Here is an 18,638-nt window from a genome sequence, read left to right on the forward strand (position 1 = left end):
GAATCCTCAACTATATATAGGGGGAGAGGGAGGGGGCGCAGCCCTTAGGGTTCCCACCCCCAAGGGGTGCGGCAGCCCCAGATGGGAGAGGGGCGGCGGCCAGGGCAGGGAGGAGGGGTGGCGCACCCCTGTGGTGGGCCTTAGGCCCACCTATGCTAGGGTTCCCCCCTTCCCCCCTTTCTCTGGTGCGCATGGGCTGGGTGGGGGGTGCACCAGCCCACCTAGGGGTTGGTTCCCTTCCCCACTTAGCCCATCTAGCCTCCCGGGGTCGTTGCCCCCCTTCGGTGGTCCCCCGGGACCACCTCCAGTGGTCCCGGTGGTCCCGGTACATTACCGGTGACGCCCGAAACACTTCCGGTGTCCAAAACCATCCGTCCTATATATCAATCTTTACCTCCGGACCATTCCAGAGCTCCTTGTGACGTCCGAGATCTCATCCGGGACTCCGAACAACTTTCGGTAACCTCGTACAACAATTCCCTATAACCCTAGCGTCATCGAACCTTAAGTGTGTAGACCCTACGGGTTCGAGAGACAGGCAGACATGACCGAGACACCTCTCTGGCCAATAACCATCAGCGGGGTCTGGATACCCATGGTGGCTCCCACTAGCTCCACGATGTCAAGGATTCAATCAATCCCGTATACGATTCCCTTTGTCTGTCGGTATAGAACTTGCTCGAGATTCGATCGTCGGTATACCTATACCTTGTTCAATCTCGTTACCGGTAAGTCTCTTTACTCGTTCCGTAGCACGTCATCGTGTGACTAACTCCTTAGTCACATTGAGCTCATGATGATGTTCTACCGAGTGGGCCCAGAGATACCTCTCCGTCACACGGAGTGACAAATCCCGATCTCGATTCGTACCAACCCAACAGACACTTTCGGAGGTACCCGTAGTGCACCTTTATAGTCACCCAGTTACGTTGTGACGTTTGATACACCCAAAGCACTCCTACGGTATCCGGGAGTTGCACAATCTCACGGTCGAAGGAAAAGATACTTGACTTTAGAAAAGCTTTAGCATACGAACAATACGATCTAGTGCTAGGCTTACGATTGGGTCTTGTCCATCACATCATTCTCCCAATGATGTGATCCCGTTATCAATGACATCTAATGCCTATGATCAGGAAACCATGATCATCTATTGACTAACGAGCTAGCCAACTAGAGGCTTGCTAGGGACACATTGTGATCTATTTATTCACACATGTATTACTGTTTCCTGTTAATACAATTATAGCATGAACAATAGACGATTATCATGAATAGGGAAATATGATAATAACTATTTTATTATTGCCTCTAGGGCATATTTCCAACAGGGCATACATCAAGGTGCCACAAGAGGAGGGGACGTGCTCGAATGTTGTGAGACCTCCACCGATGGCAAGCTCCCGGGTCCAGCCCTTTGTCCGGACGACAGTGTTGCTCCTACCGCGCCGCACCAAATCCATCGCCCATAAAGTTGTCCTTGCTCGACAGACTTTTCTTCCAGGCCCCGCCAAAATACCGAATTTGAGTCTATCGTGGGGCTAGGGTTTGGGAGAGATGGGACGATGGGGTAGGTGGAGAAGCAGGAGAAATTCACTTGGAGGGCATACCACGTTTAATATGGGGAATATGATGTGGCTATTTGGGCGAAAATTTGGAAGTTCATATTGTGGTGCTACACCATTAGAATTTGGTACATTAATGTGATTGAGTGACATATGGTAATGTACTAATGTTAATTAAATTAATTTAGATGACATATGTAAAGATTAATTAAAATGACTGAACGCTTATGGTAAGGTTATTAATTTAGATTTGGTTTTATAAAAATTATTAAAAAAAATGATCGTGGTTGATTCTTTCACATAAAGACATTACTACCCCCTCCGTTCCTAAGTCTTTTTAAAGATTTCACTACGGACTACATAGAGAGCAAAATGAATGAATCTACACTTTAGATATGTACTTTATAATAAAATCTCTACAAAAGACTTGTATTTAAGAAGGAGTAAATAACTTACGGTTGCATGAAAAATTCAATTCTGATCCATTCATATTTGTATTTCATTGTGTGGGAGGTAAAGCAAAGGAAACAAAACAGCGAAAGAGGGTGGTGGGAGGTGATACGAAAAATACCCTGGCGAAATAGAAGATGGTGGGACGAGGGACGAAAAAACAGATGAAGATGAAAGATGAGGCAAAAAAAAACTCGTGAAACGAAAACTATCAAGTCCCCCTTTAGGAGTCCAGATAACTTTGGATTCCAATGAAGATTGCCATTCGATGCATATTTTAGTATGGACATTACCGGGGATAAGCTAAAAGTGAAAGTGGGGATCAGTCCTCCTACTAAAAATGTAGAGCACAAGTCTCTTCCTCTCGTAAGGGCGTCTCCAACACTGTCCCGCTAATTTTTTTCCCGCATCCATCCGTATAGATATATACAGACGATTTGAGGGTTTACATTGGAGATGTCCTAAGACCTTACATGCATTATTGAATATTACAAGCATCTGTAAAACCGTATGATGCGGTGGTTTGATATTTTGCAACGGAACAGGATGAGGCTCTGCTTTTCCCTACAAACAAGGATGAGATCATGTATTTCTAGGAAGATTTATCTCACATGTAGGCAAAGGAACAAGAGCTTCGTAAAGGAGATGATGATAAGATCATCGGTGCTTTTGGTTGACCCACTAAGCTTGCCACATTTAAGCAAGTTCGACTTAGTTGGTCCTCAGCATCCACACTTTTGTCAAAATTTTCTTATGCAAACAAAACTCCACATGTCATTGACTTAGAAAGGTATGGCAAGATTACCTAAGCGCAACAAAGCATGACGCCCATTTTAATCACCTAACCTTACCTTAGGCTCCGCTTGAATTGGGGGCCCATTTTAATCGCCTAACCTTACCTTAGGCCCCGCTTGAAATGGGAGCGAACTTATGCACAGGTATTACTTTTACAAGTGTATATCATCAACCATATGTTATTTCCAACCGGAAAAGAAAACAACCGATTTAAGGTATGCATCTTTTATACAGGTGTAGAAGTGTTAAAAACGACAATCCAGTCAGGCCCTTAGGCATGTGTGGCAAATGGTGACAATCTTAGCATATGGACCAAACATGATGACTTTGCATTCCAGTGAAGGTTGCCACTGGACGCATGCTTTAGTAGCACACAAACTGGGGATAAGAAAGATAAAAATGAGAGAAAAGCAAGGTGACGTGAAACGTGCGACGGTGAGTGCTAACTAGAAAAATCATACTGTAGTTGATATGCAGATATTTAAGCGAAAGAGGAGAGTCTAGTCACGCACGATCCAGTTGCAGATATTTGATTCAGTGCGTCGTGAGTCAAAGTAAACCGCTGCACGTGCCCTCCCAGTCATTTGATCCCCAGCTTTGTCCTCGGCTAATTATGCCATTCGATTCGGTCGGTCATGAGAATCAACTCGCAGAAATAAAAATGAAAGAAAAAAAGAGAGATTTGACCAGCAGACTATTGAACCGCCGGTATAACACGGCAAAATAGACGACCCAGATGTAGAAGCTGCTACAGACTCGGAAGAATACTAGCACTGCTTCCGTCCAACTCGTTGGTCTGTCGATTGCAGATGGAAAACACACACAGGCAAGATTTGCATGAAGCACTGGTAAGAAGCTCCAATCAAAACGAACAATATGTAGCCCTTAACCTAGTTCAGTGATAAGAACTAACGCAGCACAGACATCTATATTCACAGAAGAAAATGTTCTTGAGCGGCTACAAACAAACGGAATCGTTTGGGGCTAGAAACAAATGAAATCATTAGTCCCTTGATGAGGAGCTGGTCTGGGGCAGTGCCTTGTGAAACATACTTACAGCAAACCGGATACAGACGAACAACTAGATCAGTTATTCTGAGTGTTTCTAAACAGATATTACTTGCCGAGGAGGTGACGGTCTATGATCTCAGACACGGTCTCCAGGAACAGGTTCTCACTCGTCCCCGGGAGAACGGCGTCCTCCGCTTCCTGGATGATGTCCTCGATCACAGAGTCTCTATTCACAGTTTCCCTGCACAGTATACGTCCTATGTCATAGGGTGTGAGACCTCGCGCAGCGCCCTTCTTCAGGAGCATGGTGCTGATGCGCAGGACACGGGCGCAGCTCGAAGACAGCTCCCACCCGTGGAACCTGAGAAGCTTGATGTCCTCTTCCGCGTCGAGCGATTCAATGTATGCAATGGTTTCATTGCTAAACCGCTCACGGGCTTGAGGCCAGTAAAGCCACTCAAAGGTACAATCCTCAAACTGCATAGCAACAAGGCAACAAAATCAACATTTGCATGACTAAAGAGCTATGTATGATACGATGCAAGGGGAGAAAAGTAATGCAATAATAATCACCTTCTCTGGCAGGCAATAACCATGATCAATTGGAATCAGCTTGCAGGTGGCACCATCTTCCTTGGACACTAGAATGTTCCCTGCATGACGATCAGCATTCGCTAACCTAATATCTAACACTGCTATTTTGTGGACCTCCTTCACCGGGAAAGCACGAGGACCCATGTCCTCACAACTTCCATCGTTCTCCATAAACATCTGCAGAGATCCAAACTTGAAGCTCTTTCCCCTATGTAAGCTTCGGACTAATGCTGTGGGAGGCACACCAGAAAACCCAGAACCGTGACCTGATTCACGATCACCGACTGGATGGTCGAGAATATAAGCCGCAACTTCCCTTAGTGCGCCTTCCCCTACACGTGTCCCCCTCTTCATGCCTTCCCCATCAGTCGACAGTGGAAGACCCCTTGGGTTGTTTTCAGCCATAGGTTCCTCATCAATGGGCTTAAACACTGCAACATTCTTCTGGCCTGATGAGTCTTGCATGAAGTAAACACCCCCTGAACCTTCTGCCGACATAACTGGTGTATACCCATTCTCAAGACCAGCTATTGCTGAGTCAATCATTTTCAGCACCTCAGATGACAGCTTCACCTTCCGGTTAATCACAATTGGTTCAATAGGAGCAAGCTTGACACCAGCTGGTGCTGCAGGGGTCACTAGAACAGATTCATTCTGAAGGTTCTCTTTCTTCTGAGGGTTGTCAACTGTGACCACGGTATCCTTATCAACTTGCTGTGTTCGTACCTTTGCTGGTTTGCGGATGAAGAGATGAATCACAGCATCATCCTTGTTGCTAATATCAGCAATCAACTGGTGGTCCTCAAGCACCTCACCTTCATACTCGAGCTTGTCATCATCCTGCAGGCTATCAAGGTCTTCATCACCCTCCACTGCAAGCTTGGTCTTGAGGTACTTGACATTGCGGGTCTGGTCCACCTGAAACTGAAACTTCTTACCACTGGCTGTTTCAATGTTGATCACCCGGAGGTCAGCCAAGCGGATAACAAGGTGCAGAACATTCCCATCGGCAAGCCCATAATCCTTGACAGGGCAGTTGTTGCGCGCCAGCTCATGCCCGTCAAGCACAAGCCGCTGTTTTGTCACCACAAAGCCCTTGAACCTCTGGATGCGCAGCTTGACCGAGGCGATGGAATCAGAGCCCAGCACACTCATCGGCATTGGTGGCGCACCAGGCACAGCGAGGAAGATGAGAATGGAATCCTGCAGCTGTGACCCGGAGAAACAGTGTGCGGAACGACTGCCATCAAAACTGATGGGCAAGAAGGCGAGCTCGTCGGTCATCGGAGCAAGCGCAATGACACCAGCTGAAGACATCTTTGCAGGGAGGGGTCACAGGAGGCCGAAAGCTTCCTCAACTACAGCCAATATTTACAATGGACCGGAGTTAGAAGCTCTACACTAGGAATTAGTAGAAGCCATGGAGAAGTCAAGCCAAGGATTCCGTTCCTTCCTTGTATAGGATGGATGGAGGAAACCCTCTGCGAAAACCCGACACCAGAAGGGCACACCGATGATGCTACAGGCGCATTTTGGACTCGTCGCCCATTAAATCTGCACACAGAAGTTAGATCGCCCGCCGTCAGTGGCCGTCAGAACAACAGCAAAAATGGGTAAAAGCATAGAACATGGTGAGGGCGCATACCAGATTTTAATTCTAGGGGCAAAGTGGCTCAAAATCCTGCCTTTGCCCCACTGGAGAACCCAACCGCGCGACGCAATCTGCAAGACAGACACCATCTGGGGCGATGAGCCAACAAAATCACGCAGCCGCGCAGGCACGGAACAGTAGGAGCTCGTGTCATCATCATACCTGAGAAATCCGTCACCAGAGGCAGATGGACCGATTTGTTTTTCCGACGACGAGAGAAGGACCGACGAGCCCTCGACCTCGCCACCGCCCGCCCGCCCACCGACGCCGGCGCGCACGAACCCGCGCGGCTCCTCCCCCAGCAGCGACGGCCGAAACCTGATACATCATAACCGCGCCATGGTTAGCCAACCCCGGACCGAGCGAAGCGAGCAGGGAACCGACCTTTAATAACAAGAAGAAAACCAACAAGGAGGGGAAATCCGGGCGGCCACGGAGCCGGGGCGCGCGCGGAGTCGGGATCGGAGTGGATTGGAACTCACCGCCCGGATGGATCAGAGGCGGAACCCCCGAGATTAGTAGTAGCCCGACGGGCCTCCTCCTTCCTTGCTCCGCGGTTCACGCAGGGGCGGAGAGAGAGACGGGGAGGGGAAGTTTTTCTGGTCTTGGTCTGGATTGGTTTGGTTTGGTTTGGCGAGGAAGGAACAGGAGGGACGGATGATGCGGGGTGGAGAATTGGGGGGAGAGAGAGAGGGAGAAGGGGGGGAGGAGGTGTGGTGGTGGGGCTGGTGATTTATTCCGGGCGTGGGGCCGGCCGTCACTCACGGCGTGACGTGTCTGGCCCGCGCACCTTCGTGGAAAAGGTCGTGCGCTCTAGGTTGGTCTGTTGGTGGATTTACGGTTTTGCCCCTGGTAGGGTGAATGGAATGGAAGCTCGCGCGGCAAGTAACGTCGCTGTCCAAGGAGATTTACAGCTGTGGTTAGGCACGGTAATTAACGCGTTCTTCGTTGATTGCGCAGTTATTCGCTTGATTGTGCCTTCGGTGGTAAGGTTCTTCATTTCGGGGAACGTTAGGCTCGTGAATTCTGTAGCGTACTTGCTAGATTTTTTGTACTACTGTACTACCATTGTCGAGAAGAATCCATTGTTTTTTTTTTTTTTTTTGCAGAAGAGAAGAATCCATTAATCACTGCTACTATGGGAGTAGTTTTTTCTCTTCTCTTTTTGGGAGGAGAATGAAGAATGCGCATGGGAAGCATTTGAATTTTATTACTCCTAATTCTGCAGGACGCACTTTAGGAGTAGGAAAACTTACACCTAAAATTAGTTTTCACATGATCGTGTTGCGCAGCCACCAATGGAATGGTCAAAACAACGAAAACATGAGAACAACTCACAAAGAAAAAACATAAGAAGACTGGGAAATTAAAAAATTTGTTTTGGGGTACCAAAATTTGTTGCTCAGAGTTAGCCAAAAGAGTACAAAATTGGGCTGCCATTATTTAGCTGAAGATTCTCTTGGTATTAGTATAACAACCATCATCAAATCTAATCAAAATATACTTGAAATAAAGAGGTGGAGAATTAGGAACGGTTGACATGAAACTAAGACTGGATTTTCAGCAAGCGTGCGCACCAAACCATACACATGCCGTGCCCTGCGTGCGTGGCCTTAACTTCGTTTTCGTACTGTTCCCTTCGGTCAAAGGTAGGGTGGGTACGATCGTGCAGACAGAACACCCAAGAAAAAGTACTGAATCGTGCAAGTCTTCTCCGAAAATTGTCTTAACTCCCAACTCCGCCTATTTTTTCCGTTTATATTCTGTATGTATGTATGTTCCGTGGAGGAAAAACATTTTCCTGTTGAAACGGAGGACATATTGCTCGGTTTGTTTGGAACGAGTCGGCAAGTGGAGCGGGACACGCGGCTGCACCAGTCAAACGACAAGGATCGGCCTCAGCCAGCCGTGCCTACGCTGTGCTACGAAACAAAGGGGGATGCATTGTAAAGATAAGGCGAAAGGGATCAGGTTGAATGCGTAGGCCGTGACGCGTACAGGACACCACCCACCGTCTACGGCGCCGTCCGTCGCCGTGAGATGATGACACGACGCTACCCGCGTGCGGACGGTGGAGTGGGAGGACGAAACCACGGCCGGAAGCATCCACTGTTTGGGTGTCGCATTCTCTCTGCTCGAGTACGTGGAGACATCTCCCCTGGTGGCCTTGGCCGCAATGAATTGGGTGGACCTTTCGCTACAGGTCCGTCTCCGGCCATACACGTGGGCTGCCAGATCCTATGTTCCCTCCGTTCACAAATACTCCCTCCATTTCTTTTTAGTACGTGTTAAAATAAAACGAGATTGAATGAAAATGAATGAATAATTAGTCCTGATTTCTATTGATTCTCAAGTTTATATACATCTAAAAGAGGTGCGAAGAAGAGGTGCCTGTTCGGAGGCATCCCTCCAGAACACTTTTCCTTGTACAACACCGCTCCTTGAATGTTTCATCGTTGAAAGCTTCTTGCATATAGATCTTCCATCTTAAGAAATCTTTCACATAATCTTGAGAGTCTCCCCCGAAAGCCTTGTAGGAAAAATATGAGGAGAACGGAGTAGATATCTTGCTAAAACTCCTTCAAACTCAATGGGAAAAAATAAGGAGAAAATGATGCAACATATGATGATCATTGTCTCTTGATAACTCATATGAGAAAACCTTTGAAGAAGGAGAAAACTCATTGATAAGTTTAGAGAACAATTAATATATCTTGAATACTTCCTTTAAAAACCCTAGTAGGGAAAATATGAAGTATGACATATGATCTTTGAGAAGATATTGCCTCACTAAAAACCATTATGAGAAACTTGAGAGAAAACTCATAAGGAAAAAAAACTCCAATCGTACATGTCATTGAAAACTCCTTTAAAACCCAATGGAAAAAAATACAAGGAGAAAATGATATGTCATATAAAGACACTTGTGTTTATATGTCTCGTTAAAAACCTTTTATGAGAAACCAATAGGGAAAACTCATCAAGGGAAAAAGAATACATTATATGCAATCTGATGATTGTTAATAGGTTATAGTTTGGGAGATTACTTCCCCTGAACTTTGCAAATATGAAGGATGTCTCATACCAATTCCATTGACATGAACATGAGATTGTGTATAATCTGTTGGATTATAACAGTAGTTTGTTTGCAAATTATTTCCTCACTTTTCTATAATCCGTGAGGCTAAGTAATTTCCGAGCAATGTGATTTATGATATTGCTCTTCATATAACCTATAGGTATTGAGTAACACAAGTGGAAGTATCTTGATAAATCAAGTTATGTGATTCTGATGAATCTCAACCACATGATTTTGAGTGTGGTTAACCATTCTACTAAGTTATGCATATTTTGCAATGCCTTTAGATAAAGCAATTATGTTAGAATGATAACTGGAAATAACCACTAAAATCCATTTATATGACTTCCATGTGAAGGCTATTCCAGCAAATTCAGTCATTGATATGGCATCGTTGGGATCAAATAAAGAGCCAATATCATTACATCATATCATGGTCATATCTTCTATTTTCTGATGGAGATATCCAAGATTTACTGTAATCTTCAGATATAAGATGATATTACTTACATCAACCATATACATTTTGTTGGGGTTTGCACTCTGAATAAAGATAGCAAATATAGTGTCAGGCCTGACGTAGTTTGCAAGTATATGAGTGCTTTGACATTAGTGATATATAGAACTTCACGTCCTAGTATCACTTCATTATCACCCCTAGGTATAAATGGATTTGTACCTTATCAAAGGTAGTATGACCATACATGTCTTTTGTTGTTATGATATATTCACACTGAACTTCTCGTACATGTTTTGGATATATGTAGACTGATACTAATTCTTGATAGAATGCTCAAGTTGTAAACTTAAGCTAAATTTGGTTAAATCCAAATTTTCCGTCTTGAGATGATTTTGTGTATGTTTAGGTCTTGTAGAGACATTGATGATGAAATCATCGATATACACTGAGGTGATATAAGGAATTCAAATTTGGGATACCTTTATTAACACATAAACAATTTATCATCCTTTGAGTAATCCTTTGAAGAAGGAACTCATTTAGTCGGTAGTACCATATGATTTCCGACTATTTCAAGCCATAGAGTGACTTCTAAAATTTTACACATATATGTTGCGATTTATTTTGGATTCGGAATTGTAAGCCCTTGAGGTACTTCGTTATAAATTTCCGAAATGAGTAACCCATATGAGTATGTAGTCACTTCATCCATTAACTACATGGATAATATTATTTGTACTGCCAATGATATTTGTTATCGAAACTTAATTCCACTCATACCAAGAGGGTATGTTACATCATAATTTGATGTTGGGTCTCTGCGTGAACCCTTTTGCTACAAGCCTTGCTTTCTCACCACCTCATTGAATTTGTCTATGAATGAGAAGTTTTTAGTATTCCATGTGGAAGATACTTATGAGGAGTAGGTATTACTGTGGTAAATACCACTCGTTTGTGGAGTGAGGCTATTCTTCATTACTTGCTTCCTTTTATGTGAACCAATATGAGTGCAAGAGGCACTCTACCATGGATTTTGGTTCAGGGCCCAAAAGGTTTTAGCAATTTTGAGAATAAATATATGTCGACGAATGTAGTCTTTATTTTATATGATTCTGATGGAATCGATGAAATTTGTGGAAATGTATTTATTCCTTTTAACTCCTTGTGATTTCCTACAACAATGGAGTCAAGGTGTTCCGTTCTCCCGACACAAAAACATTTGTACACATTTATGTCAGGATTTGGATGATGAGCATCCAGTGAGGTGTCTTTCAACTTGATGTTGAATTACATTTACTAGTTGAGGATTTGATTTCCTCTATTTCCGCGGAAGCATATGCGAGATTATATCTCGTGTGGTCAGATTTCTCCCCCTCTTGCTCTTATTTTGGGAGAAGAGTGGTTTATCAGGTACCTCCACTCTTTCTGACACTTTACTCCAGGAATATAAAATTAAGTGACACCTTTGTCATCAGTAAATGTATGTGGCAGATTTGCAATGTGTTGCAAATATGTGATTCTAAACTTCTTGTTCAGATTCTTTGAGTACGTGGATATAAGGACTGAATGTGAATAACATTCCTAATTTTTTTCTTGGCATTCTTTGTGGTACTTATCTCCCCCTAATGCTAGAAATGTCCTTATTGCTGATGCAATCAGCATACGGGCTATGAATAATTTTGATTGACGGATAAATTGTCATTCCTCACTTAGATCCCTAATTTTCTGGGAGAGCCCATTGATGTATGCTGGAGTGGTCATATCGGTATGTAACCGAATTATCGCAGATAGGAAATACTTTGTTGATTTCCACGTAATTACTAAAAGGGGAAAGTAGTATGCTATGCAGTTGGTATGATTTATATCATACTTACGGTGTGTAATATCGTATTTGTCTAGCATGAGGCTAGTAAATCATGATTCTATAAGTTTGGTCATATTATTAATTTCACTATCTTTGATAAGATATTGAACTAAACCATTTTGGGTATGTACATAAAGTATTATATATAATCAGATATTTCTTGTGAAATGAGTTCAACAAAGTTGTCCATTTGAATGGATTTATCCCTTGTTTAGGATAACTTGCTCTTACTTTGAGAATTTGAGCAATTGATTTAGTTATATCATTCATGGTTTGTGTGACAAGAGACACACCAGAAATCATTTTATAAATGTTTCCATGTGTACCATAAAGTATCTATAAAATACCACACAATGGTTGAGAATGCACATATCTTCTGAATGTGTTCAAGGAAGAATGAGTTGGCTCATTTAGAATTGTAAGGTGAGAGTTCCTTAAATTAATTTCCCTTATGGCACATGTGGTGCACATAAAATCTGATGATTTGGGAAATTTTGCAACTTGTTAAGTTGTGACCAATAGAATTGTCAATAATTTTCTAAACAACCCCAAACCTGGATTGTAAGGCTTAAAACCAAATATTTTGTAAGATTTAGAAAATTATTGTGTACGCAACAAAACTGAGTATGAATTGATTCATACATGCAAAAATTATCAAATATAATGCCCAAGAAATAGGATATTTGACATTTATACTACATGTAGTAGTACGACTATATGCAAACAATATTTTGGGAATAATCGGGATATTACATGAGGTCTCCCATATTACGGAAAAATGAGTTATGCAAACATATCATAGGCACAAACGAATTGATCATTCTTTTATTGCACTATATTTTTGGTTCTCCTTCTCATGAAGATTCGATAACATCATTTACCAGAATAGTTTCTGGTCATATGTTTGCAAATTTTCAAATACCACAATGAACTTATTTGCCTTTTAATAAACTCATGGTGTGGTTTGACCATATGTTTGAGGGTTTGGTAATCATAGGTACGATATTCATGTAACCACACATTTGACAAACTTGAGAGTTGTCTTCGTAATCTTTTTAAAATGATCAATTACTAATTAAAAGGTAATTATGTCATTGGTTGTCTTTATCATCCACTTTACTTTGAATGCCTCATTTTTCTATTTTGTGACCACTGACATGCATAGTATTCTCAATGCTAGCAAATATTTGAAGCACCCGTTGGGTGAATATGATGAGTTTAAGAAATAGCATGTTTCTTTACCATGAAAATGGTAATACCATCATAAGGAGATGTAAAGTGTATCAAGGGCTTTTCAACCTGATCTGCATATGAAAATGTCAAATCATGAGATCTCAACTTCAAGTTGATTTTATAATTACCAAAATTGTAAGTTGCAATAGACCTGGGGTCTTGAAAAATTATTGGGTGATCATTCCAAATGTGCTCGGGGCAGCATGTTTCTCTTAAGGGAAATATTCAAGGTGAATAAATATTCATCCATTGTGTACTTAGTTTAAGAACTAAGTGAAGTTGGTGAGAGATGAAATACATATGATCATACTTAGCTATTAAGAGAATAGCCATGACACATATTCCAAAGGTGAGGTTATAGTATCAATAATACCTCGGGTGGATACAACGACTGATGTCGTAAATCATCTTACAATAAATAATCTCACCTAACATGTACTTACTGTATTTGGAAATGTGAGCCATGTGTTACTTAAAAATGCTAATGCATTTATTTAATTTACTTCTAGGAATAAGTGGCATCTATAAATAAATGATTTGTTTGAGAACAATCATGGTCAAGGTGATCCTTGGTGAACCTGGGTGTATCCTTCAATATAACACATGTGATTAAATTATTGCTAATGTTTTGGACTTCATTCTTGAGGAAGTGTGTGACTTTAGAGTCACTGCCAAAACGTATAGACTTGCATGCTTAACATTGGTTAGTCACTATGAATTTATAACCACGATGTCCTGTGGACCTTGCGAAAGTGTTGAGACACTTAATCATTGTCATAAATTATGTGGTCCATCATGATCGATGGACGACACTATAATTATAAATATTGTCGTAGGCTTCATTGCTACGTATTTTACCAATGTAATAGAAGGTAATCACAAGTAAATGCAAATATTTATGTAGTTCCCTATGACATATTCAAGCAAAAAGAGGCTTGAATAATTGATATTGGTAGATAATACCATTCAACATGCAATAATCATGCATGAATTTACTATGATAGTAAATCATTTTAGTGAACAACAACAATTGCTTGAGAGGAGCAAATTTTAGTATGGCTGATGCCATATAGCCATATGTGTAGACCTCAATTTATATAGGATAACACTTTAAAGATAATCACCAATATGGTGTAGATCTCGGAGTAACAGAAAACATAGTCTGACTATTATGAGTAGATGTTTATAATTCTATTACCTTATGTTATGCTAAATGTATGAAATCACTTTGAAGGCAATCATTTGTCAAAGTGACATGATGTAGACCTTGCAGTAATAGTGGATAGTCTGTAAAAAGAATTACAGTAGATGCCAATATTACCTTATGATATCTAGAGGTAGTCACATATTAATATTTGGAAGGGCACTTTCAAGGTAATCATCTTGTAAAACACAAGATGTAGACCTCATAGTAATGATGAATAATCTATGAATTGTGCAGTAAATGTCATCAGTACCTTGTAATTCACAAATAAATGTATGTAGTCATATTGAGTATGACACTTCATAATCATTATTTTTGATTTTGTCAATATTTGCGGGGAAATTTAATTCCAATTGCAAATATATAGTTGTTGTATTAAAATGTCATATCATAGAAAAATGTTGGGGCTAGTATTAGGAAAATGCCATAAATTTCAAAGGCGTGTGTGAAATGAAGCAAAATATTCATTTCACAACAATTTTCTACGAAAATACATGCAATATATGAAGATCCGAGGGTTTTAAATAGCAATTTTACTTGTTCTAAAATGATGCATAATTATATTTTATGCAACCTTCGAAGACCCCCACGGCCTAACATATGTATTTGTTTTAAAGCCGAGGCTTTATATAAATATAAATAATAATAACCTGAGCCTCAGGCTGAACCGTAAAGTCTAGTATGATGGCTCGTTCATAACATTCATTAAGCCGGAGGGCTTAATCGCAAAGATTTGTTAACCCATGGGGTTCAGCAATAAAAAATGTAGGAACTTATTTGTGATTATGAGAAACCACAAGGGCTGAAGTGAAAACACCCGAAGAGATAAGGTTCTCTCTTCTTTTCTCTCAGAGCGATTCCTCATGGGGATTTCTCCCGTAACCGCCGCGACCGTCCAAGGACGGCGCCGCACGGACGGGCGGCGGCTCGGCGCGGCGCGGCCATGGCGCCAGCGACCGTGGCGCACGGCCGGGAGAGGTCAGGAGGTCACGGGCGTGGCGCAGCCGCAGGCAGGCGCGGGCGGGCTCGGGCGAGCGCAGGCGCGGGCGGGCGAGGGCGAGGGCTGTTGTGGCCAGGCGCGGGCGGGCTCTGGCGAGCGTTGTCGCGGCCAGGCGTGGGCACGACCATGGCCTCGCGCAGGGCGTGGCGCGGATGGCACATGCGCCTCGCGTTGGGAGTCGACGAGGACGACACCGTCGGTGGGCGATACGGGAAGGAGGCCGAGGACCATCGCCAGCGATGGACATCGCGCGCCAGAGGGCGTTGCCCTGCAGGGAGCCGCATCCCATCATGCGCCAAGGCGAAGCCGACTGCCCACACCGCCGGGGTGCATCGCTGCTGTTGCTCCTTGCACCGGGCTGAGGCCTAAGGCCAAGGCTGCGTCGTGGGCTGGTGCGCCGGAGGAGATCACCGCCGTCGGGGCTTGGTCTTGCTGTGGCCGCGGACGGTGACGGGGTCGTGGTCACCTTACTGTGCCATCTCAACGAAGAACTTGAAGCAAAGCAAAGGCTAGTGCGAGTTCCATTAGCCATTGTTTGGAATTTCTTTTGTTCTTGTCTTCTTTTGTCTTCTTTTCTGGACGCCGCTTGAGGCGTGGATGTGGATGCTACCGCTACTGATGTCGCCATCGACGGCAGTGTTTGCTGCTCAACGCAAAGCGCCGATGCAGCCCGCTACCGGGAATCGCGTGATGCGCGAGCGCCGCGGCTCTGGGGCTCTACCCGTCTTCTCCTTTCGTTGGCCTAGTCGCTCTTTGTTAGAGCAAAGTGATGATAACGTGTTAGAGTAAAACGAGATTGAATGAAAATGAATGGACAATTAGTCGTGATTTCTATTGATTCTCAAGTTTATATACATATGGAAGAGGTGCGAAGATGAGGTGCGAAGAACAGTCTGCACATAAGGTTTGATCAAAGTCAAGCTTTGTAAAGTTTGACTAACTTTATATTAAAAAATATCAATATTCACAACATGAAATCAATGTTATCAGATGCACCACGAGATGTATTTTCATACTATATAATTTTAATGTAGTAGATATTCATATTTTTTGATATAAATTTGGTCAAATTCTATGTTGTTTGACTTTGACTAAATCTTATACGCGGAGTAAAAAGAAACGGAGGGAGTACTAGATGTTCTATTTTTTACTCTTTAATAACTTGATACCTCCGTTTAGAAATACCCCTTCCCTTTCTAAATATAAGTCTTTTAAGATTCCACTAGAGAACTACATACGAATGTATATAGACATATTTTAGAGTATATATTCAATCATTTTGCTTGGTATGTAGTCTCTTAGTAAAATCTTTAAAAATGATTTATACTCCCTTGGTCCCAAAATTCTTGTCTTAGCTTTGTCTAGAAATGAATGTATCTACATATTAAATTTGACTAGATACATTCATATCTAAACAAATATAAGACAATAATTTTGAAACGGAGGGAGTATTTAGGAACAGACAGAGTACTAGATGTTCTATTTTTTTTCTTTTGCGGATGAGATGCTCTATTTTTTACTCTTAATAACTTAATATATAATTGTGTGTTTATTCACTCATTCAAATCCGTATGTAATTTATTTAAAACATCTTATTTATGAGGTAATAGCATTAGGGGTATTATAACTTGCAGCAAACGTGATAGTTTACTCCTACTCAGTCCACGATCAATTGGAGCGAGCCAACTGGCGCCAGTTGGACCAGATGGGTCAGCTCTTGTCAATTTGCACACAACCCCTTGCGTTTAAGCCTAACTTTCCCTCTCGGCACCTGAAATTGATATATGCCTAGTAACTCATGTTCCCTCTCCACCTGTAGCTCATTATTCCCTCCCACCATCGGCAGCAGCAACTCTTGTTCCATCTCGTGTGTCGGAGTTGCGGGAGCCGCGGTGATGGCATCGCCGGAGATCTTCGATGGTGGCCGGGAACCGTCTGCCTCGACGCACCTCCTGCGGTCGCACTCCGTTCCCCCCCATTACGGTGCTCCTCGCCTCCCTTGTGATCTCCTCCTCTCTGTTTTGCTCATCCTCTTTGCTCAGCTCCTCCTCTCTGCTCACCTAGATGCATGTATGGATTTATGTTTGATGTACAAGGATCTTGGTACTGTGCCTTCATGTTAGTAAAGTTAGTGTTTTCAGCTATAGATTTTAGTTATGGTATTTAGCCATGCAGCTCTTGTTGTTGTGTTCAATGTACATTTGATCCTTAGTGTGATGGAGCTATTCTTAGGGTTTTTTGTTAGATCTACTGAGAACACCAGTTGCTGCAGCTGCTTAGATTTGATTTTATTTTGAACATTAGTAGTACATATGTTGTTGTTGTTCTCAGTGTAGTCTTAAAAACTAAATTTTTAACTCAATTTTTAACTGAATTTTTAATTGTTTGGAAGGAGTGTGTGATTCATGAATGGGAAAAAGTGTTGACACTCCTTTTTTCACACTGGAAATTGAGCATGGTGGACTTTTCTTTGGAGCAGTCAGTGAACTGGAGTATTACAACTCTTCTGTGGAGGTGCTGGACTATGTAAATCCTGACACATTTTCATAAGCAGTACTAGAAGAGCACCTAAATTGGTTGGGATATCCTAAGAATCAACACATCCTCTATTAGTGCTTACCTGACAAAAAAATATCAGATGGCATGGTGAGAATTACAGGTGACGAGGATCTCCAGCAAGTAGTCACATCTAGTGGTAAGCATAAAGTGCTTGCAATAATGGTTGACCATTCATACTTCATCAGTACTTTGAGGCAAGATTTGATACTCAAGGAGCTATTAATTGCAAGCCCTGTTAGAGTGGCCAACTATACTATTGATCCAAGCAATTCAACATCTATGGACAACGTCATTTGTTTCAACGTTGATAATCCAATTTTAGAGTTTGCAGAACCTAGCACAGAACCAGATCATTTGCTTATTGATGCTGCAAATATTCTTACTGTTGTTGTACACACACATGTGCTTACTAATGGTGCACATCAAAATTTGTTGAATGATGTTGCCCATCCAAACTTCTTGAATGATGCTTCCCAGCCAAACTTGCTGAATGATGGTGTGTTTTTGTCAGAATCAGATTTCAGTGATAGCGATTATGACATGGATGATGGAGATGATGATCTTTACGAAGACAACATTGACTATGATGTTGATGAAGAGGGTGAGCCAGAGGTGGAAGATGTTGAGCCTGACTATTTACTTGAAGATGAAGATCTCAACCTCTCCATTGAACAACAAGAACAACTTAAGTACAAGTTCAGAGCTTTCAATTCCAAGGTGGACATGAAATCCCCTATCTTTACTTTGGGTGTGGTATTTGCTGATGTGGTTGACCTCGAGAAAGCTCTAAGTGCATATGCAATAAGAAACAGAGTGCAGATCAAGAAGCTAAAGAATGACAAGATAAGGTTAGAGGCACTTTGTGAGAGAGGGTGCCCATGGCTGCTCAAGGCTGGCAATGACAACAAGACTGGAGGATTTGTGATCAAGGCATACAATCCATTGCATTTGTGTCAAAAGAAATGGAAGTTAAAGGATTTGACAGCTAAATTCATGTGCAAGACATTCATTGAAGAATTTAGAGATGACCAGAAGATGTCACTTGGAACATTTGCAAAGGAAACAACAAAGGTATTTAATGTTACTCCTAATAGATGGAATTTAGCTAGGGCTAGAACACAAGCATTTAAGCAGATCCATGGTGATGAGGAAGAACAGTTCAGTATGCTATGG

The 18,638-nt window shown here is 42.3% G+C and overlaps 1 protein-coding gene across 1 annotated transcript; it reads right to left on the bottom strand.

The window, feature by feature from the left end:
- Window positions 1-3,712: 3,712 nt before the first annotated feature.
- On the bottom strand, window positions 3,713-6,773 carry LOC123412819 (phosphatidylinositol 4-kinase gamma 4-like). The gene is made up of 5 exons (XM_045105767.1): window positions 6,549-6,773; window positions 6,229-6,384; window positions 6,061-6,137; window positions 4,395-5,969; window positions 3,713-4,298 (listed from the first exon to the last, which is right to left on the bottom strand). The coding sequence occupies exons 4-5, from the start codon at window positions 5,730-5,732 to the stop codon at window positions 3,927-3,929; spliced, it is 1,710 nt and encodes a 569-aa protein (XP_044961702.1). The 5' UTR covers window positions 5,733-5,969; window positions 6,061-6,137; window positions 6,229-6,384; window positions 6,549-6,773; the 3' UTR covers window positions 3,713-3,926.
- Between the last annotated feature and the right edge of the window lie 11,865 nt (window positions 6,774-18,638).

The sequence above is a fragment of the Hordeum vulgare genome, chromosome 7H, assembly GCF_904849725.1.
Source record: "Hordeum vulgare subsp. vulgare chromosome 7H, MorexV3_pseudomolecules_assembly, whole genome shotgun sequence".
NCBI lineage: Eukaryota > Viridiplantae > Streptophyta > Magnoliopsida > Poales > Poaceae > Hordeum > Hordeum vulgare.